At 34.5% G+C, this 22,460-nt stretch overlaps 3 protein-coding genes across 19 annotated transcripts in view; 1 reads left to right on the top strand and 2 right to left on the bottom strand.

Annotated features, from left to right (window-relative positions):
* LOC106624388 (uncharacterized) overlaps positions 1-15,280 on the bottom strand; it is a 132,219-nt gene extending 116,939 nt beyond the window's left edge. For 3 of the 17 annotated variants that reach the window (XM_036364935.2, XM_036364937.2, XM_036364983.2), the window contains exon 1: positions 15,192-15,275. In XM_036364935.2, coding sequence (XP_036220828.1) covers positions 15,192-15,216 — 25 coding nt within the window. In that variant the 5' untranslated portion in view covers positions 15,217-15,275. Of the gene's footprint in view, positions 1-6,004; positions 6,182-6,203; positions 6,361-15,191 lie in introns of those variants that run through there. The other 14 variants (XM_036364940.2, XM_036364948.2, XM_036364944.2 and 11 more) reach the window with 12 other exon arrangements.
* LOC106625159 (protein FRA10AC1) lies at positions 13,983-15,520 on the top strand. The gene is made up of 2 exons (XM_014244973.3): positions 13,983-14,439; positions 14,500-15,520. Exons 1-2 carry the CDS (start codon positions 14,230-14,232, stop codon positions 14,971-14,973), a joined length of 684 nt encoding a protein of 227 aa, XP_014100448.1. The 5' UTR covers positions 13,983-14,229; the 3' UTR covers positions 14,974-15,520.
* On the bottom strand, positions 14,497-17,398 carry p38b (p38b MAP kinase). Its single transcript, XM_070106713.1, has one exon. The coding sequence runs from the start codon at positions 17,303-17,305 to the stop codon at positions 16,211-16,213; it is 1,095 nt and encodes a 364-aa protein (XP_069962814.1). The 5' UTR covers positions 17,306-17,398; the 3' UTR covers positions 14,497-16,210.
* Positions 17,399-22,460: the final 5,062 nt, after the last annotated feature.

Raw genomic sequence — 22,460 nt, 5'->3', positions numbered from 1 at the left:
TGGCATGCAGACAAAAAGGTCACGATACAGATCATGCTGTTATTAACAAAGAAATCCATTGTACCGATTGAACCGCTAGCGAAAAGTGCTGGGGAGATTAGCCATGGATTCACAAAGGTCAAAATTATGACATACAAATCGAATACCAATGCTATTAACCTCACTCCATATACCTAACTTCATATAATGAAATGGGAAATAAGAAAGGGAATTTTCTTATTTCTCTTTAACATCATTTTTTTTCGGTCGCAAGTTTAAATAAAATGTTCATTACAAGCATTCAATCATTGTATAAAAATACAAGTAACAAATCTAAAAATGTTCATCAAATCATATGTAGGAGAACGACCCCAGCAAGTCACGGCCAGCGTTGCCGTTTTGGTTCGATCGAACCAAAATTGATAGTTTAATTTGTCATTGGTAGTTTGGGTCGTAGGCAAAAGGTTTGCCTATCAATTCTTTTACTAGATGTACTAGATTTAAAATAAAAGTAATATTAATATTTGTTCGCTTAAAATTGCATACGTTCTTGCTTAATATTCATACCAAGGCTGTGTGCCAACGGTAACATTTTCCCGTGTTGAGTTGGGGTGAGAAAATGTCTCAAATGGAAACAAGTTTTACATATTACTGTGCCAAATGAAGAGTAAAATATTGACAGTTCAAATTCAAAACAAACTCAATTGCGTCGTTTGAATGTTTGCAATATGAATGAAATAGAAAAAATTCATTGTTTTAAAGATTTGTTATTAATTGGAAATTTTTGGCAACTTGCTAGACTACTACCACGCTATTTGCATTCGGTACACATCCATATGTACATATGTACATAATTATATCTTCATAAATACTCGTACATAAATACATTTACATTAGGATGTTTTAATCAACTACAAAAATATTATTTTTACTTAATTCTTTCATCTTAATTTTAGTTTACAATATTTCGGCTAAATGATAAAAATTCAAAAGAAGTCAAGAACTTTCCTTATTTAGAGTATCATTTCTGTATTGAATAGAATAAATAATAACATAAGCAAATGAATAATTACGAATTAATAACATATTTGCAATGTATGCAGCGGTTCTTTGTTTATTCCTGAATGCACATCTGTATTCATTTTTGTAAGTTGTCAAAATTTTATCTAGCTGGGGAGCTTCAAAATTTCACTTTTATCTGTCAGAATTTATACCGTTTGGCACACAGCGTATCTAAAAATAGTCATGAATGACAACCAAGTACAGAGTGTGGAAAATGAGAGATCTGACTATAATTGACAATGTTAAATAAAGATAAAAAAAATAGTCACTAATTTCATATTTGCGCGCATTTCTTCAACCTTATATTTTAGAGACTCATGGGCAAGTAAGTACTTGAGTTTTACTTTAAATAATTGTTAATATTACACTTTTCAACCATGAAGTATAACCATAAAGTTTTTAAACAACCGCAACAAATACGGACAAAACGATATCGACATCAGGTAAATTAAAACTTAAACGTTTGCGTCATGTCAATGAACAATTTCACAATTTTTCATAGTGATGAATGTCTGCCTGACCTTCAAAGCTAAAATTTCGAAGGGAGTGATTAAAAATATTCGATTGGCTTGAAGAAAAGGAAGATCGTGCCTTAGAGGTCAATTAAATTTAGCTACATACATATTAAATTGACATCTAAGGTTTATATGTTTGTATATATTTTTCCAAATGTGAAGTGAAATAGAAGCCAATGTTTTGATGATAATAAAGTTTGGTAGTTTTGCAACAGATTAGGTAGACATTATAGTACCCACAGATTTTATCAAGTGGCAACACTGGTCACGGCTATCGAAACTACAACACATTGAAAGAAGAAACTAACGCATACACACTGTGCAACTCATGCCTTTGCGTAAGAAAGGGATGAAAGATCACAAAAGTTTCGGTTAGAATTGTTAATATGAAAACAACTAAATGAAGAAACTCAGTGCAAAAAATAGGAATTCGGCACGGGTTTTCTACGAAAATTATACTACTAAAATGCCCAAATGCTTCAAAAAATAAGTTGTAGGATGTACATGTGTAATGTTATTAATTTTATACAATAACTTTATAATTTTGAATTCGATCATAAATAACGAATATTTTTGTAGCAGTCTTTATAAACTATAAACTAACTATAAAAATGTTTCGTATGTTTTTGTAGGTATTTGTATATATATATATTGTATTATATATTTTATATATATTTTAAACAACATAATTGTTTAATGCCTTCGCCAAGATTTGATGGTGGTATTACTAAAGAAGATTTCTCCTTCACTTCTGAAAAAAAAATATAGTAATTGCCAAGTAGTCCTCCCCCTGAATCTATAAATTTTCTATCAAATATAAAATAAATGCATACACAACGCTTTGATTACTCTTGCCATAAGAACAGGTTTTCCCAATTATTTGAAAAAATTGTGAACATAGAAGTGTATTTTTTTTGTGAATATTGTAATTCCGACTTGATAGAATGTCTATTCATCGGTAACGCGTCTACATTGCAGCCTCAGAGGTGATGAGGAAAACCAATAAATATGCAATAAACTTTGGTTTGGAAAATATTCTTGAAAATGTTGATTAATATTTGCTATTAAAAATACGTTTCCACAATAAAAAATATTTTTTATATTCTGTTTTAATTTAAATCGCTGTTTCAAAAAAACCCAGTGTTTCGATCAGATGATTTCAGCTGCGTTAAAATTTTGAGATTCTTTTGTTACTTGTATACCTATGCAATAGTTTATAGTTTTATGTTTTTATACTCTTGCAACATGTTGCTACAGAGTATAATAAATAGTTTTGTTCACCTAACGGCTGATTGTATCACCTAAAACTAATCGGGATAGATTTGGAATTATATATGCATAAATGATCAGGAAAATAATTTTTTCGCCTAACGACTGTCTGTGCAAGCTATAACTTAAGTAAAAATTAATGTATCGTAATCAAATTTGGTACACGTGGTAAAAATATAAAACTGTAATTTGGCACAGAGAATCGCAGTAGCAGAGGGCACCTGTGGGCTAAATATTTTGAAAAAATGGTCCTGGGCCCGCCCTCTCACAAGCTTTATGTACATATCTGCTAAACCATTCAAGTTATTATAATCAAATTCGCTCGGGACAAATTCCATAAATGCCTCTACCGACACTGTAAATATGAAATCGGATGATAGTCCCGCCCACTCCCCATATAACGGCTTTGTTAAAAACTAGGGCTTTAAAGGAGCAATTGTCAAAACTTGACGATGGGCGTGGCACCTCCCACATTTAGGCGAAAATCCACATCTAGGGATCTGTTGTTGTTGTAACGGTTTTCTAGTCCCCGCTTGGGTGGCAAGTTATAGTTTGGTGGTCGTCGAGGTCATCTAACAGGAGGCTCAGGAAACGAGCTGTTTCGACGGGGTCGGACCATAGGGAAATGGGTGTTGAGATGAGTGAAGTTCGTTGTGCATGCAAAGAGGTGGTTAGTGTCATGCGAAGACTCGTTGCATGCAGGACATATATTGGGTATGTCGGGGTCTATTCTGGATAAGTAAGAGTTTAACCTGTTACAGTATCCAGAACGAAGTTGCGCGAGGGTCACTATAGATTCACAGGGCTTGTGTAAAGTTCTTTGCGTCCGAAGTCCGGTCGGCGTACTGTCTAATGTCGTCGACGTAATCAAGCAAGGACCTCTTTATGTTCCTAGGAGGCGGTTCCGCTTCAACATCGACAGTCGGGTCGAAGTAACTGGAACGGACCCGGATTTTATCCCGCCAAGGACTTTTAACTCGGTACCATTCCTCGAAATTACTTCAGGAATCTTTTCTGCCGCTACAACAACAACAACTTTCCGTATAAAACTCTCAGAAAGAATCTGCCTTGCTCCCTTTTGCGAATCATTGTGGCAGGATACCCTAAAAGTCTTTCAACTTCTTTGTAGGTTTTACCAATGTTTATGAGAGATTGAATCCATTCTCGTTCTTCTTTACTTGTGTTTCCCGCGGCCCACCAAAAGATGCATAGTCATATTTCTTTTGCTTTTTTCATTGGATAACATATATAAGAACAGCAAACTTACTTAGTATGATAAAATTAAATATTTTGTCGTAAAAATAATCTGTTTGCATCATCTCACCGTTCACTACTATTCTATTGCTTGCTCATAAAAACAGATATCGCAACACAATTAGCTGTAAAAAAAGGTAACGGTATTTCACTCTTGCTGTTGTGTATAACAGGGTTGTTGCGTAGTGAAGTGTTAGTACATATAAAAGTGAAAAATATAAGTGCATAATTCATTTTAAATCGAAAACATACGTACTTTAAATAGTTGAAATTTTCAACTTTAAACGTAAATTTCTCGAAAACTGTTAGTTCCCCCTCGGATATATCTGTATATATTCTTGATCTGGAGGATCTCTTCTATCTGCCCATACCCATTTTATCCCCGAAATCCTGGGACGGTATTCTAAAGTTTTACCAAAATTTCCCCCCACGGGAAAACTTTGGTATAACGTCCCACGCTTTCGGGAATAAAATGGGTATGGGCGGATAGATTAGATCCTCCAGATCAAGAATATATATAGATATAGCCGCGGGAAACTTATAGTTTTCGAGATATTTGGGTTTAAATTTCAATAATTAAATTATTGTTAAATACTATTATTTCTGACAATAGCAAAAGGGTTGCAAAATTTCAAATAACCAGTGTTACCTTATCGACATCTTTTGTAATTGAACTGAAAGAAATTAAAACAGATAATACCCCAAATACAGAAATCCAAAACCTAGAGAAATAAACTATTACAAAGCATTGATGTTAAGTATTATGTTATACCCTCTATGACAATATTACTTTTATCTTGTAGAACTTTTTTTTGCGTTGGCGGCCTTCGGCCGCGCTTTAAAAAAATAACCCTGGTCGGTCCAAAACCGGGGTGTATCAAGGTTTTTTTGCGCAGAACTCCTTTTTGGGTTGGCGGCCTTTGGCCGCGCTTCAAAAAAATAACCCTGGTCGATCCAACACCGGGGTGGATCAGGGTTTTTTTGCGCAGAACTTATTTTTGCGTTGGCGGCCTTCGGCCGCGCTTCAAAAAAAATAACCCTGGTCGATCCAACACCGGGGTGTATCAAAGTTTTTACGCGCAGCAATTCTTTTTGCGTTGTTTCCTGTATCTAGGGTACAATCCCTCTGTTTATTTTATTTTTATTCGTTTACAAAATATATTAGTATGGCAACACTGATGTTTTGACATTCACAACCATTTTGTTATTGTCAAAATTAATAAAATTGAAGAATGATTTAAATATTGAAATAAAGCTATTTTTGCAGCATCTAATATAAAAAAAATTTCTAAAAACGAATTATTCAAGTGTTAGTGGATATAAAAGTATAATTCATTTTAGATCGCAAAAATACGTACTTTAAATAGTTGAAATTTTCAACTTTAAACGTAAATATCTCGAAAACTATAAGTTTTCCGCGGCTGTATCTATATATATTCTTGATCTGGAGGATCTCCTCTATCCGCCCATACATTTTATCCACAAAAGCGTGGGACGTTATTCTAAAGCCGACCCTCCCCCACTGCCGTTACACTTCAGAGAATATAACTAAAATAATGACCGGCGGCAATATCATAATAGAAAAAAAATTTTAGGCAATTTCTCTCTTTGCAAATATGCTCTACCATTTCAATGCTCGCAACTATATACATATATACAATACACTTCTATACGGAAAATATATTCATTATCAGTATTTGCCATTGACAAGGTTACGAATCGTGGGTCACTTTTAGGATGTTTTGAACTAGCACATGTTATTTTATTCACTTTAGGTTTGATTATGTACATCTTAATGAATAATAGAAATTTTGTAAAACAAAATTATTTTCGTATTATACATTGGAACCTCGTTGCGCTTAGCTCGTTCATGCATTTTTCTACACAAATAAATTTAATTATTAGAAACCAAGAACTTTGAATACCTTACTTTACAGTGACTTAGTATTAACAAACACCAATATATAAAAGTTTTTATAAAACTTCTAAGGCTTTTAAACGCTTTGGGAAATGAGCGTAAATTACTTAATTTTTTTATGATGATATAGAATTTTTTCACGAACTACATATGGATGTATACACAAATTTAAAATTTATATATTTGAGAATATCCAACACACGAACCGAAATCACTATTCGAATTAAAAATCTCATTGATTCCTCTGCTAGCTGTTCACTTTTCAATTCTTACTTGTACTATTTTTTTTCTTTACAGGTTTTTCTACACAAGAAAAAAGTTTTCAAAATAAGACAGAATAACATTATAATAACAAAACACTATACAACAATTGCTACGGTAACTCTATAAAACTAGTAGTATCGTTTGTTAAACCCTGTTCAAACGCGGAAATTTGGTTTTAGTACGGCATCTCATAGTTTGCGAGAGAATGAAACGATGATAGCCTTCTCCTATCATCGAGTTCTAACTTATACTAACATCGGAATTCAGTACTTTGATACATTCACACGTTTATAAATTTGAGATTTTAAACTAGAGACAATTTTTGTCACTCGAGACGAATTTGCAATTCAGTACGTGACACAAAACTCTCAGTTGAAAACGAACAGATCTAATCAGTTGTTACATTTCGTTATTTAGAGATATATATTGTGGCGAACACGAGTACCAGAACAAATCAGAATTGACGATAAACTGCCAATAGACACAGTTTTAATTACAGTGTTGCCGTGTAAAGAGCAATTAAGCTATAAGCAATAAGTTGTAAGTTCGAATAGCGAGCAATAAGTGTTAAGTTGTTGGAATTGGAATAAAAGATAAGTGTATAGCATTAAATTGGAACTTTAATTTAACAATCCAGTTATCGAACTCAAGAGTGAGTTCTAGTTAGACGATTTATCGAGAAATCCGTTGCAATTGGTGTCAGAAGTGGGATTGTCAAATAAATTCCCAAGGAGATAATTATTTGAAAATGGCCAAGTTTAAGATTCCACTACTGAAAAAGGAGCTGGAGCAACGTGGTTTGGCGATTTCACATGGAATTAGAGGAAGAGACAACAAAGATAGAAGAAAAGGAAGAGGCTCAATGCTCGTCAAAGATTGTGGACATAAACATGATTTTTGCTGCAATATCGCAGATGGGGAAAGAAATGTCGACACAATTTTAAGAGCAGGATACACGTATGTCTCAAATGGAAACGCGATTGTCAACGCATTTGGAAGAGCAGTTCGTAGCGCAAGATGCACGTATATCAGCACAGGTATCCTTACAGTTAAAAGAGCAGTTCTCAGCGCAAGATGCACGTATATCAGCACAGGTAACCTCACAGAAAGAGCAGGATGCACGGATATCGCAGGTGACCTCACAAATAGCAGAAGTGTCCTCACAGATTTTGGAAGAGCGGGATAATATTAAAACTGAAGTGGATGAATTGAGAGATCGTCTCCGTGAGCTACAATTAAATCGGCCAATTATGTCGTCAGCTTCTGCCAAGGTAAAACCTCCTTCCTTTTATGGCATCTTCAAGTAATTGGACGGTTTGGTAGTGAGCACAGAAAGCAGATCTTTCAAATCGAGTTGCAAAATCGCCGCCAGAAAGCCAATGAGTCTTTGCAGGAGTTTTCTACAGAGATTGAGAGGTTAACTTACTAAGCTTATGCAGATAAATCCGTGAAATACATTGAGGACACGAAAATTCAAACCTTCGTCAATGAAATACGAGATAACACTACACGATTCGCTGCATTAGCATGTTCAAAATTGACGTTTGCAGAATGCTCTGACACAGGAAACTGCATCTCTGCTTTGCAATCAAACATTTAAAGCTAACAAAGTAGAAATAGAGGAACACACTTGGGTGAACCAATTACTTGAAAAAATTGACAACATGCAGAAGCACTGGAAAAATCTACGGAAGCGCATAAGAAAAATTATGGTGTGCTTAAATGCTTCAACTGCAGAAAAAGTGGCCATATTGCACGCAACTGTAACCAGCCCAATAATCCAGTTGGACGTAAACGCAAAGCTGAGGAAGATCAAGCAAATTTCAAATCAAACCAATCGTTAAAATAAAGCGAGCCAACCGAAAAGGGCAAGGGCTGGCTCCCGCAAGCATATGCCCTGTAATCTCCATTTCCCAATAAGCAGGAATACGAGTAACGTTACCGTTAGTGGATGGTAGACGGTAAAAAGCGCATACTGACTGTGGATAGGTGCGCATCACATTCCATAATTCGTACTGATCTGGTTGATAAAGAAGTGAGACCATTAGCTGGGGCAAAGTTGCGTACTGCAACTAATTCGAAAGACAGCCCGTTTACACAATTTTATAGTGGCAGATATCGTCGACGAAGTCGTAATTGGAGAAGACTTTCTAGCGAATCAAGGAATCAAAATTGACATGAAGAACAGGATTATGACTTATAGAAATATGGAAGTGCCACTTATGTTCGGTTACGATAATAAGTACAACGTTAGACGAGTGATAACAACAGAGAGCCAGCAGATCCCAAAAATATCAGAAGAACATGGGATAAACAAGTGGTGGATTGTTGAGGCCACAAAAGAATCTACACCAAACTTACTTATAGGCAATACCAAATCTCCAAAGGCGCTATATTAGGGCAGTGTCAAGAGATTGAGCTGTGATAAATTGCGAAATAGCTCTTGAGGAAGATTCCATGGACGAAAACGACATATCGAGCGAAATTAACGAATGGATCGATTAAATAGAGGCAAACCATCAAAATATGGCTAAACAATTTCTTATCAGTTACTCATGCATATTTAATAAAGACGATGCCAAACCAGGAAGAACCATAGTTGTGAAACATTTTATTAACACAGGTGATGCAAAACCAATCCGAGTTGTAAGCCATACCAAACGTGAAATGAGCAAAAGCGGCATAGTCGAACCATCAGAGAGTCCATAGAGCACACCTGTAGTACTTGTGAAGAAGAAAGTTGGCAACATGAGATTCTGTGTGGACTATAGAAAGTTTAATGATGTAACGAAAAAAGACAGTTATCCACTACCTAAAATCGATGACACGTTGGACTCGTTATCAGGCCCAAAATGGTTCTCAACAGTTGATTTGAAAAGTGGTTATTGGCAAGTGGAGGTAAATAAAGAAAACAAAGAAAAGGAGGCTCTAGGCGTTGGAGATGGTCTATGGCAATTTACAGTAATGCCCTTTGGATTATGTAACGCTCCAGCTATTTTTGAGAGACTAATGGACCAGGTGTTAAAAGGATTACTCTGGAAGACCTGTTTGGTATACCTCGACGATATCATCGTGTTGGGTAAAAGCTTCGATGAACACCTTAAGAACTTGGAAGAGGTTTTCCAGCGGATAGCTAGCGCTGGTCTAGAGCTGAGTCCAAAGAAGTGTTCCCTTTTTAAAAAGGAAGTAAGCTACTTAGGACACAAAGTGACAACGGAGGGCATTTGCACAGCTAATGAAAAGATAGAGGCAGTAATAGATTGGCCCACTCTTTAAAATTTACATATATTGCGGAGTTTCCTTGGACTGTGTTCTTATTATGGACGTATTTAATTCGTTCCAAATTTTGCCAGCGTAGCTAGTAGCCTCCATGAACTCACGAAAAAGAACAGAGTTTTTGAATGGAATAAAGAACAGGAAGTGGCTTTCCAAACTCTGAAGAAACGGTTAAGTACTGGGCCAATGTTAGCATACCCGGTCCCAGGATCAGCATTTATTTTGGATACGGATGCTAGTGGATTTGCAGTAGGAGGCGTTCTATCACAAGTCATTGATGGACATGAGAAAGTGCTCGCGTATTACAGCCAGACCATAAGCAGGCCAGAGAGAAATTATTGTGTTACTCGGAGAGAATTACTGGCGTTGGTGAAGAGCATCAAGTATTTTCATAAAAACCTTTGTGGCCAGCGATTTCGGGTGAGGATGACAGATCATGCTGCATTAAAATGGCTTTTACAATTCAGGAACCCAGAAGGATAGTTGGCACAATGGGGTAAGAGACTCCAAAGTTACGACTTCTCTGTAGAACATCGTAAAGGTAGTAGTCATGGAAATGCTGATGCCATGTCCCTTCGTCCCTGTAATTTAGAATGTAGACATTGCTTTTAAGCTGAGGCTAAAGAAGACATTATAGATGTCCGATTAATGACTATAACATTAGACTTGGAAAATGTCAGCAAGAAGATCCAGAGAAGAAATAGCTGCAGAAAGCCCAGTCGCAAAGGCTTATTGGGTCCAATGGAATAGTTTGAAGTTAGTGTCTGGCTGCTTGCATCGCGTATGGGAAAGCGAAGATAGCCAAAGTTCCCGAAATGTGATGATTGTTTCGAAGGTAAGAATTCCCAAAGTTGTCAACGAGCTGCACTACGGTCCAAGGGAAGAACACATGGGTATCACTAGAACTTTGGAGAAATTAAAAGAAAATTAAGATTTTATTGGGGTTGTTGTCATCAATCAGTTACGGAGTGAATCGCCAATTGTGTCGAGTGCACTGCTGCTAAAGGGCCGAGGTGCAGAAGTCATGGTCAGATGAAGCACTATAATTCAGGTGCGCCGTTTGAGCGAGTTGCCATGAATGTAGCTGGTCCATTTCCTATCAGTAAATTAGGAAACAAATATGTTTTGGTATTTATGGAATATTTCAGCAAATGGCCATAGGTATACGCAAATCCTAACCAAGAGGCAGGAACAGTAGCGAATGTATTCATCATCAGTTGGGTATAGAGATATGGTGTTCCAATAGAATTACATTCTGGCCAAGGGAAAAATTTTGAATCAGCTCAAATGCAGGAGATATGCCAGAAACTGGGTATCCGGAAAACCTGTATAACTGCACTACATCCGCAGTCCGATGGCATGGTGAAGCGATTCAATCGAACTTTGAAAGAATATTTGAGAAAAGTTATGGACAAGTATCAAAAAGATTGGGATACCCATATATCCTTGTTCCTGATGGCATATCGGTCTGCTGTACAAGAAACAATGGGGCAAACTCCAGCAAGGGTAATTTTTGGTAATGATCTTCGACTACCGATTGATTTAAAATTTGGAATTAACGCCAACGGAGGAAGGAATGCTAAGGAAGTCAACATCATCCTAGAAGATGAAATGAGGGATATACATGCTATGGTGAAACAGAGAACCAAAATTATGAGCGATAAGATGAAAGCAAAGTACGACAAGGCAATGGACTCTGAGTTTTTTATTGAAGACGATTGGGTATTGTTATATAACGCACAACGAAAGAAAGGGTTATCTCCCAAATTACAGTGTAATTGGAAAGGACCATACCAGGTTAAACGACTCAACGATGTAGTGTATCGCATACAGACTATTGGAAGACCAGAAATAAAATGAAGATGGTTCTTCTGGAACAGCTTGCAGCGTTTGGTACCGCAAATATGTATAATCGGGACGATCAGACTTAGGTAGAACACGAATACCAGAACAAGTCAGAATCGACGATAAACTACCAGAAGCAACTTGACAGCGAGTTCGTAGTTGTCAGAGTGTTCTAGAAGCGAACTTTTGTTAACACAGTTCTAATTAGAGTGTTGCCGTGTAAGAAGCAATTAAGCTATAAGCAATAAGTTGTAAACTCTAATATCGAAATAAGTGTTAAGTTGTTGGAATTAGAAACGAAGATAAGTGTATAGCCATTAAATTGGGACTTTTATTTAACGGATACATGAATAATAATATTTAATAATCTTAGTAAATGATAGATATTTTAATTTGAATTCCCAAAAGTTATTATTTTGTCCGATCCGGCTACAATGGAGAATGTTATATAAAACGCTATTTTTGAGGCGCTCTCACACTGTAAAGAGTTGGGCATCCCATTATCCCTGGATTTTACACTTGCCTCTAGTCGCAGTTCTTTTTTTAATTTTCGTTGCAAGTGCAAAAGGATTCTGCTTTGAGAATCTTACTAGGTGCTTAGTCTCTCTGTCTGTTTTTGCCGGAAGACGGCCACGTATGTCATGATTCGATTTGTATTTTAAGATATTTCGAATAATCGTCGCCTGAATAAATGTTCAACTTTTAAGACCGCGCTAATAAGATGTGCAGTATTTAATTCGTCCCATTGCTGACAAAATTTTAACCAGATTTTTACAAAATGAAAAAAAAATACGGTAATTGTTCAGAACAGCAGCTATTTTGGAAAAAATGCCCAATTTTGTTGATAAATATCTTAAATTTTTGTTCTTCAATATACTGAAACAATATATAGTGCGCATCCCTATTTTTATGTTTTCTGTAGTAAAAACAACGACGGCAAGGTTATGTACGATATACATGGCACCACTGTTTTAAATTCCATTGCGCGATATTGATACATGCAGTAATCGTTTTCAAAATATCGATACTTTCGATATTTGAGTCTGATTGAGAATCGATAAGAATCAGAAAAATATGTAGTGCGTCAAACTCCCCTTCATGGTATAAGAGAGTAACGCATTCACAATACTTTCGCCACCTTTGAGGCGTACGTTCACAATAAAACAAACATGGTGGCCATGGTGAGTTAGGGTGACGAGGGGTTAAAACGCGTTGCTTATAGCAGAAAACGCCTAAATAATTATTTATATATATATTGAATTTTGGTTATTAATTGATGTTTAATGCTAACAATATATGATATTATACCGTGTTGATATAAGTAAATATGCTGCATATATTTAAGCAATTTAAATAACTTATTAATGGACAAACTGAAAATTCAATTTAACTATGAGTGGACGGGAAGAAATAACTATTGTAACAGAATTTGATATTATAAGTAATAAGAACTTATATAATCAAAAAAGTAAAACTTATCATTGTCATACAAGTGATAATAATTCATTTAAACAATAAAGCAAAATTTATCATTGGACTTATATCAAGAAATAGTTACTGTGCCGATATTTTCTTTAATTTAAGTAAGATTTATTTAATCACAAATTTTATTTACGTTTTATATATCAGGAATTAACGGTGGATTTATGTACAATAGATTATTACAACTTTTGACATACTAAATTGCTATATTTTTATATAGTTTTTAGTTTAATTTTTAAATATTAAGACTTCTAAAATAAATTATTTTTTGAAGTTGCAATATCTTTATAGTATAAAATACGGGAGGGATATCAGGTAGCTGTCTCTGTATTTCAGCATGTAGCGATTATAATATGTACAATATTTTACATATAACTCTTTACATAAATAAATTACCATATTGTTATATAGTTCTAAGTTAAGTTTTTAAATATTATATATAGACTCCTAAAATAAATTATTTGTTGAAGTTGCAATATCTTTATAGTAGTAGTATCGGTAGATATATTGGTTTTTTAAAAAGTAATTTAAAATTAGCTTGCGCAACACTGTTACGCAATGCTCATTGGCAATACTGGCATTTGAATTTATTAACAACTTTTAGTCAAACGCCCTAAACACATCTGCATATTGATTAAAATTCTTGTGTGAGCAGTTTTATCAGGAACAATATTAAATATTAATTATTTTACGAAGATTGTGTTGCAAATTTATAAACATTGCCCTCAGTTTCGTTGAATAAGCATTTTCTGCATCCCGTTATTTGACATGGTTGCTTATTGCACCTTACATTTTTCTGTGGTGAATATTTATTAAGTTACCACAGTTAAAAAAAGGCATAAATATATATCGTAATTATTCTAAAATTTGCCAATAATAGCCGCTCCTTTAAGAACATATATTAAAATAAACTTATTTTATTTTGAAAACATATTAAGGTATTACATATAACCAATATTTTTTGGACAACTTTTTTATAAATTAAAAGAAAATAGCAAGATGCAACCATTTTCCGGTTAAAAGTCGGCCATCTTGGCTGTCAGTAGAAACTCAACCCCTAGGCGGACTTAACGTTTCTCCATGGACCCTTCTCAGCTGTAGCTTTGTTTACATCGATCATGAGGAAAAACAATAAATATGCAATAAACTTTTGCTTAGGAAAGACCTTTAAAAGTTTTGATTAATGGTTTCCATAGCAACTACCTGTTCACAAAAAAATTATTAAATTATTTCTTTTTATTTACATCTCTGTCTCAAATAGACAGATTTCGTTCAAGTGATCTCAGCTGTGTTACACATAGGAAAACAGCTGATTCTTTTGTTATTTTTAGGATTATAAATTGTTAAACATAAACTTGGAAAATTATGAAGTCAATGAACCTACAAGAGCGACATAATTATATTTTGAAGAAATTCATTATTTCTGATAAGTCCTCCAAAGGCAAGAAGAATTATCAGGACATAGATATAATAAAGCAACATCATCGATTTTTATGGGATGACAACGAATTACTTGATAGTAATAATTCATGGAAAGTTCATATGGCTAGACGTTACTATAACAAATTATTTAAGGTAATAAAATATAAACTAAGTAAAACATTCGGAACACTATAAACCTTTTAATTTGTCAAGGAATATTGCATAGCAGATTTAACTCGACATAAAGAAAATAAAGTTGCATTGCGTTGGCGTACCAAGGATGAAGTAGTTATAGGAAAAGGACAGTTTCAATGTGGAAGCAGAAAATGTGAACAAAGAGAAAATTTGCGCAGTTGGGAAGTTAATTTTGCTTATCATGAGCAAGGAGAGTATAAAAATGCGTTGGTGAAGCTGCGACTATGCCCCACTCACTCAGAGCAGTTAAATTACACTTCACGAAAACGGGAAGTTAAGCGCTTAAAAAAGTTTACTGCAACAAAGGAACAAATACTACGAAAAAATCCAGAAAAAGCCCAAGTAGCGAGTTCTTTTCAAAACATTGGAGCTGTACCAGATGGAAAAAGTGAAAACGAGGATAAGATTTGGAACCGCAAAGCAGATGTCGAATTGGAGCAACCATCCCGTGAAATTGACTTTGAACGTTATTTAGAAGATCTTCTCTTATAGTTTATGATTTTATAACATATCGATTAATGAAATATCTTAACTCAAACTTGAAAATTGTTGGTAAAACTACCATGACTGCCGTTCCTAAATAAAGCGTAGAACGGCGCGTTTTTTACCGCTTAGCGTTAACGCCGACGCGACATCTTTAAATAAAGCGGCAACTTTACATAAATTCTAAAATTAGTACAAAAGAAATTAAATTTAATAATAATACTTACATCCATTTGTACAAGCATTAAACATCGGTCGTCAAGAATTTTTTCAGAAAAGTTACAATTTCTCGGTTTTCTGCTGTCAACTTTACTTCACTTCTTAACGCGCTGTCAAAATCGGATTTTTCAACGCTTAGCTTTTATTTATGTATGCGCCATACAAAATATATGGAACTGAGGAATTTTTGACAGTAATTTACCGCTGCCGCTTTTATTTAAAGACGGCAGTAGAAATGAAAACACGGCTACGACAGTTTACTACACTATTTAAGGATTTTTGAGAAATATGTGCATGAATATATTCATAAACATTAATAAATACAATATTTGTTTAATTTTATTATATTTAATTAATTAAGTTATCAAAAAAAGTAGTTAAACATTGATACCCTGTCTTCGGAGTTTCATTAGCCATTCGGAATCTTGGAATTGAAGGCCCTTCTATCGGTATTCGGTTAGCAAAAAGTTGAGATCCCAATATTAGCTGTAGAAGTCGGGACGAGCATATGGCAGAAATGGAAGTGCCATTAATGCACATTTGATCACACATATAAAACATAGGTAGTATCTCCGAACAGGTAAGTATGTCAAGTGTCAAGTATGTCAAAATTTGTGTAATTCAACTTTTTATTATATTAAAAGACGTTCTAAAATATATTGACAATTATAATAAGTTTTATTTAATAAAATACCATTGGCCTAGTGTGCAAATTTATACAGAAATGTATAAAACTGTCTTCTCAAAAGAAAAAATTATAAATGATACATAATAGTTGTTCCGAAATTGCTTTATATTTATTTTTGTACCTTTGTTTTATAATGGTAACTCTTTTGCGAATATATATACACACCTTACTGTGCTAAGACCTCAATTTTCATTAAAAAAAAAAAAAACTGAACTTATGGTATAAAATTAATGACGGAAACTGTTTAAAATTGGATTAGGCATTATGTGGTTGCTTGTAGCTCAATAAATTGTTTAAGTACATATATGTATATTAACAAAACTTCAACTACATAAACTTTTAAACATTACTTTTGCATTTTTCAAGGACTTCGGCAAAGGCTTGTGGTGGTTTAAAGCTTAAAACTTCTGTAAATACAAGTTCCTTCCACTTTTCAACTGGCAAATCCATATCTTCGAAGCTTTGATCATACAATGGAGAGGTTTGCTCATCACTAGGATCATGATACTTTTCCATATATGGGTGAGCTAGAGCTTGTTCAGCTGTAATTCGTTTTTCAGCATCCAACTCTAGCATTTTTTCAAGTAAATCTATTGCCGATGGATTAGCGAAACGGAATACGTCTCTAAAGTTTCGACGAGCCATTTTTGGCAATGCTCGTATATAGTTTCGAGCACTTTCAGAGGAAATTTTTTGCATAAAATCTTCTGTAGGTGTACCAAGTATCTCCATAATTAGATTAAGTTGATGGATATGATCCGTACCAGGAAATAAGGTACGCCCGGTAAGAAGCTCTGCCATAATACAGCCAACTGACCAAATGTCTACGGTTTGATTATAATGCATCCAATTGAGCATTATTTCGGGAGCTCGATACCATCTGGTGGCCACATAACCCGTCATTTCACTTTCTGCAGGCCTTGCTAAGCCAAAATCAAGTATTCGCAACTCACAATCTTCATTTACGGCAATATTTGAAGGCTTTAAATCACGATGTATTATACCAGCACTATGAATATATTTCAAGCCACGTAAAATTTGATACACCAAAAATTGGACATGGTCATCAGAAAGTTTTTGGGTGCGAATAATATTATTTAAATCAGCATCCATTAAATGTGTTACTAAATACACTTGTTGAAAATTTTCCAAAGAATTTGGAGGCTGTCCGGGATGAAATACATCCAATAAGCCTATGACATTTTCATGGTCCATATGTTTGAGCAATCGCAACTCGCGATAAGTTCGTTTTGCATGAACAGCCGACTGAAATGGACGTGCTAACTTCTTTATGGCCACCTTCATGCCTGTGTTACGTACAATTGCTTTACATACTTGTCCATATGCGCCAGAACCGACTGCTTGAAGCTGTTGATATATTTCAGGTATTTCCCACTCTGTTCGATTTATATCAAGTTTATAAAATTTAACCATTTTTAACAATAGTATGTAATTCGTTGTTGACAATTTCTATTCCTTTCATTAATTCAATTTCACGAATTACCTAATAGACGTTGCACACTAAATATGGAATGGAAATGAAACAGGCACATACAAAGAAAACAGAATTTCGGAACAGTGGTGCAATAAAAAGAAAAGATTTCTTTACAATATAAAAGAAAAGTTTATTGAAATTATCATTACAAATATGGAAAATGTATATTTTAGGTCCCCCAACTAAGGAGGCCTTAAAAATAAATTTTTTTTTTTAATCGTCTTACTTTTACGCGTAGATCCATGAGCGGAAAGTGAATTTTTTCAATAATTTATGTATATATTTACAAATATATTTAACGCACTTTGCACATCTTTTGGAAGTCAGTTAGTTGCTGTTGTTGTTGTAGCGAAAAAATTCTGCAGAATTCAGATCACTTAGCTGTAAGCACCAGTTCAGCGAGTTAAACACTTTCTTGTGAAAAAAATACAGCAGAAATGTAACGGTCACAATTTCTTTTGCGCCGCGATCTGATGGTATGGACGAATATCGGAGATCGTCGAGCTCCTTTCCGCACTGTCGGCCTTCGGCCTCATTTCAAAAAAATAACCCTGGTCGGTCCAACACCGGAGTGTTCATAATTCAATCGCGTCAAACTTCTTTCTGAAGAGGCGGCACTTCAAAAAATTACCCTGGTCATAATTTAATCCTGGGGTGTTCACAATTTAATCGCGAGTATTTACATTGTATTCGGAAATTTAAATGTTATTACACCTTTTTTGTATGTAATATGCATACATGAAAGCAAATATGTATAATATACCTATTATGATAACGCCGTCTATGCAGTTGATTTTTCCTATAAAGTGTACAGCTGACAGCTGTCATTTCATATTTTGGTTAGAAACTAAGCAAGACTAATTCCTTCGAAAAGTTTACCAGAACTTAACTGGCAGATCATTACTAACCATATATTGCCGATAAAGTTCTGGTTAAACCAGAGAATGTAAATAAATAGAGAAGGAGCAAATGTTAAATGAAATCTTTTTGAGTACTAATTTGTAATTCCACATGAGGGAACATCGAAAAATATAACTTCGAAAAAGAAAAATACACCACACAATATGCGAAATGCTATAAATAGACACAACGAATATTCCTATATGAAAAATCGTTGCGCATACCTATTTAGATTTATGTTTTCAATTTCTATGATATTACAAATTAATAATTATGAAAAGCCTTTTGAATTAAAAAGGAGGATTACTGGTAAAAACCCCAGAGTTCATAATAAAATAACCTTTGATATGCAATTTTTCTAACTTTTGCATGTGCGTTGCGTAAGCAATATACTTATTAAACAAATGATAATAATAAAACTGTTGCTAAGCGGTCGCGTTTCCATTTATATAGTGGCTTAGGTCATAGGCGTGAAGGAGTTAAACTCAATCCGAATACGAGCATATAAGTTTGAATCTAAACCCAAGTAAATTACATTTTATTTAATTTTTTTATTTTATTAATTGGAGTCTAAGCATATCATAATTCAATTTCTTTAATAGCATATTTTACTTCCTGATATAATTAAAATATGTTCATATATTTAGGTTTATTGAATATTTCCTTATTATGCGTATTTACACAAATGTGATAATCACACATACATTCTAAAATACACGTACGCTGATGCTTGCTTCTTCTTGCCCCGCACTAACAATGACTTTTGTCAACACTTTTTGCTTTTTGCGAGAAGCAGGTTGAACGATCACAAGCAAGGAGGAGTTGGGGCGCACTGCCACATAATTATTTCAGATAGTTTTTATTAATCGAATTTATTTTAAAAACGATTATAAGTATGAATTTACGTGTATTTATATTTTTACGTTTATTATTATTATATTACAAAAAAAAGTCATAATGCGTCCGTATTTTTCAATACTCATTAAGCAACATATTAATATATTATGAAACAACGAAATAACGGCGAGTTCGCGCGGACATTGTGTTGTTGAAACAAACCAAATGACGATTTTGTCGACAAACATACAAACATATATACATATGAGCTCGTATACATATTGACGCCGAATTTTGCGCATCGTGGCGGAGTTGACAAAATTTGTTTCAAGGGACAATTTTACGACAATGACGGTCGGCTATGTTGTCTCGTTTGTCCTTTTTGCAGTGGTTTGCTATTGAAAGTTGACTTATGTTTTTTTGAAATATTGCGATTACCGATTGGGCTGCATTTTCATAGCGTCGTGTTTAGATAAAATGGGCTAAATCGACAAACTATGAAATAATGATAATAAGTAAACATATAAAAGTACTATATGCAGTGTGCTTAGAGTATATAGAAGTAGTTAATGATTTCATATACATGTCAATTTTATATACATTTTTTAATTTAATGCCGACAAACATACATATTTACATACATACATACAAACGAGCTCGCATACATATTGACGCCAAATTTTGGGCATCGTCGCGGAGTTGACAAAATTTGTTTCAATCGACAATTTGCGACAATGTCGATCGGCTATGTTGTCTCGTTTGTCCTTTTTGCAGTGGTTTGCTATTGAAAGTTGACTTATGCTCTTTTGAAATATTGCGATTACCAATTGGGCTGCATTTTCACAGCGTCGTATTTAGATAAAATGGTCTAAATCGAAAAACTATGAAATAATGATAATAAGTAATCATATAAAAGTACTATATGCAGTGTGCTTAGAGTATATAGAAGTAGTTAATGATTTCATATACATGTCAATTTTATATACATTTTTTAATTTAATGCCATATATAGTGCATAATATGAATAAAATTAAAATATTATTTTAACTCGCTAATAGGTCATGTTGCCAATTCTCCTTTCTGAAGGGAACATCAGACAAATTCTTCAATTTCTGATTTTTAGCAAATGTTGTGAGGAAGCAGCTTGTGGGCAACATACAAATGCGAGGGGGATGGTAGGATTTTCAATGGTGGCTGTCAAATAGTAAAATTGAATTTTTCTCGTTTTACTCAATTTCATTCATTCATTTTATAAACTTAACGCATTTTATAAACTTAACGCATATGCGTAGGAATTCCATATGAAAACCAAATGTGGTTTACCAGGCGCACAGAAAAAATAGCGCGGTGCAGAGTTATGAACGAGCGCACTTTGCTTTGAAGCAGACGCACGTTCCTTATGAATGAATTTGTTGTCGTTGTAATATGAAATACTTAGAAAATAAGCCGCGAGTTCGGTTGAATATTATTGGCCGATGACGGCGTCTACGTGTTTTTGTCACTTGCGCGAATGTTTGATTTTTTGCGAAAGACATATTGAGGGACATACATATGTACATATGTGTACATATATGCAAATATATTTGGACATGTGAATGAAAGAAGGCAATTTCAAGAATATTCACATATGGACATATGAACATTTGAAGCAAGTAAACAATAATAGCTGTTTGACTTCACAGATTAGACATAAAAGTTTGAATATTGTCTGTGGTGCTGCTTCTATAGCAGACTTCTTTATTTCAACGTGAAATATTTTGCCTAAGTTCAAATCCTATCAGATATTTTTTCATACTCTTTTTTATACTCTCGCCACCTGTTGTTACAGAGTATAATAGATTTGTTCACCTAACGGTTGTTTGTATCACCTAAAACTAATCGAGTTAGATATAGGGTTATATATATATAAATGATCAGGATGAAGAGACGAGTTGAAATCCGGGTGACTGTCTGTCCGTCCGTCCGTCTGTCCGTCTGTCCGTCCGTCCGTGCAAGCTCTAACTTGAGTAAAAATTGAGATATCTTTATGAAACTTGGTAGACATGTTTCTTGGTACCGTGAGACGGTTGGTATTGCAGATGGACGTAATCAGACCACTGCCACGCCCACAAAACGCCATTAATCAAAAACAAATAACTTGCCATAACTAAGCTCCGCAATAAGATACAAGACTGTTATTTGGTACACAAGATCACATTAGGGAGGGGCATCTGCAGTTAAAACTTTTTTTTAAAAAGTGTGCGTGGTCCCGCCTCTAATAGGTTTAATGTGCATATATCCTAAACTGCTAATGCTATAATAACAAAATTCACTAGAAGCAAATGTTTTTAGCACTTCTATTGACGGTGTGAAAATAGTTGAAATCGGGTGGCAACTCCGCCCGCTCCCCATATAACGGTACTGTTAAAAACTACTAAAAGCGCGATAAATCAAGCACTAAACACGCCAGAGACATTAAATTTTATCTCTGGGATGGTATGAGATGACTTTATAGGAACCGCGTTCAAAATTAGTCAGTAGGCGTGGCACAGCCCACTTTTAGGTGAAAACCCATATCTTGAGATCTGCTCAACCGATTTCAACCAAATTCGGTGCATAACGTTCTTTTCATATTTCTATGTTATATTGCGAAAATGGGCTAAATCGGATTACAACCACGTCTATTTCCCATATAACACCATTTTCAATTCCATCTGATTCTTTCACTTTCCACTATGCAAATCAGGTAACAATGATTATATCGGGGTAAAACTTTGCGTGAATAATGCAATTAAAGTATGCCACCTTGCGGCCACAAATTGTCTAAATCGAACCAAAACTGTTCAAACCCCTAAGTACTAAATATGTGGACCCCAGTGCCTATAGTTGACCTTCTACCGAAAATATCAGTCAATCCACAAAGAAATCTCAAACGTATACCATTTGACTTTGCGAGAGTATAAAATGTTCGGTTACATCCGAACTTAGCCCTTCCTTACTTGTTTATTTTTATATTCCTTTTTTATTAAATGAAATTTTAATTCTATTTTCATATTATTTCCCTCATTATTTATATTTTCTTGTCGGAAGTCAATTACTTTCATTTTTATTATTTCAATTTTTGTTTATGCGCATATCAAAGAACATCTGCGCATATGTATGTATATACATTTTGCTTATAGAGTGGTGTAGTTCGTTGCGTACTGATAGGTGTGGTGACATTTTATTTTCGAACTTGCCCGTTTTCGATGTTCCTTCATCGTACTTAACATTTTAGAACAGCTAACATTTGCTCCTCTATTCATTTACGTTCTCTGATAGTACTTATTTGTTTGCACGCAACCTTTTTGTTGTTGTTTAAATAACCCGAAATAAATA

The sequence above is a fragment of the Bactrocera oleae genome, chromosome 3 (assembly GCF_042242935.1).
Source record: "Bactrocera oleae isolate idBacOlea1 chromosome 3, idBacOlea1, whole genome shotgun sequence".
In the NCBI taxonomy this organism is placed as follows: domain Eukaryota; kingdom Metazoa; phylum Arthropoda; class Insecta; order Diptera; family Tephritidae; genus Bactrocera; species Bactrocera oleae.
Note: the sequence above shows the minus strand (reverse complement) of the source record. Positions and strands in the feature narration are given on the sequence as shown.

Bases quoted from the DNA above. Each gene is read 5' to 3' on its own strand.
- LOC106625159 (XM_014244973.3), top strand. From the start codon at position 14,230: ATGAAGTCAATGAACCTACAAGAGCGACATAATTATATTTTGAAGAAA. The intron at 14,440-14,499 runs GTAATAAAATAT...TAATTTGTCAAG, and splicing joins ACTATAACAAATTATTTAAG to GAATATTGCATAGCAGATTT.
- p38b (XM_070106713.1), bottom strand. From the start codon at position 17,305: ATGGTTAAATTTTATAAACTTGATATAAATCGAACAGAGTGGGAAATA.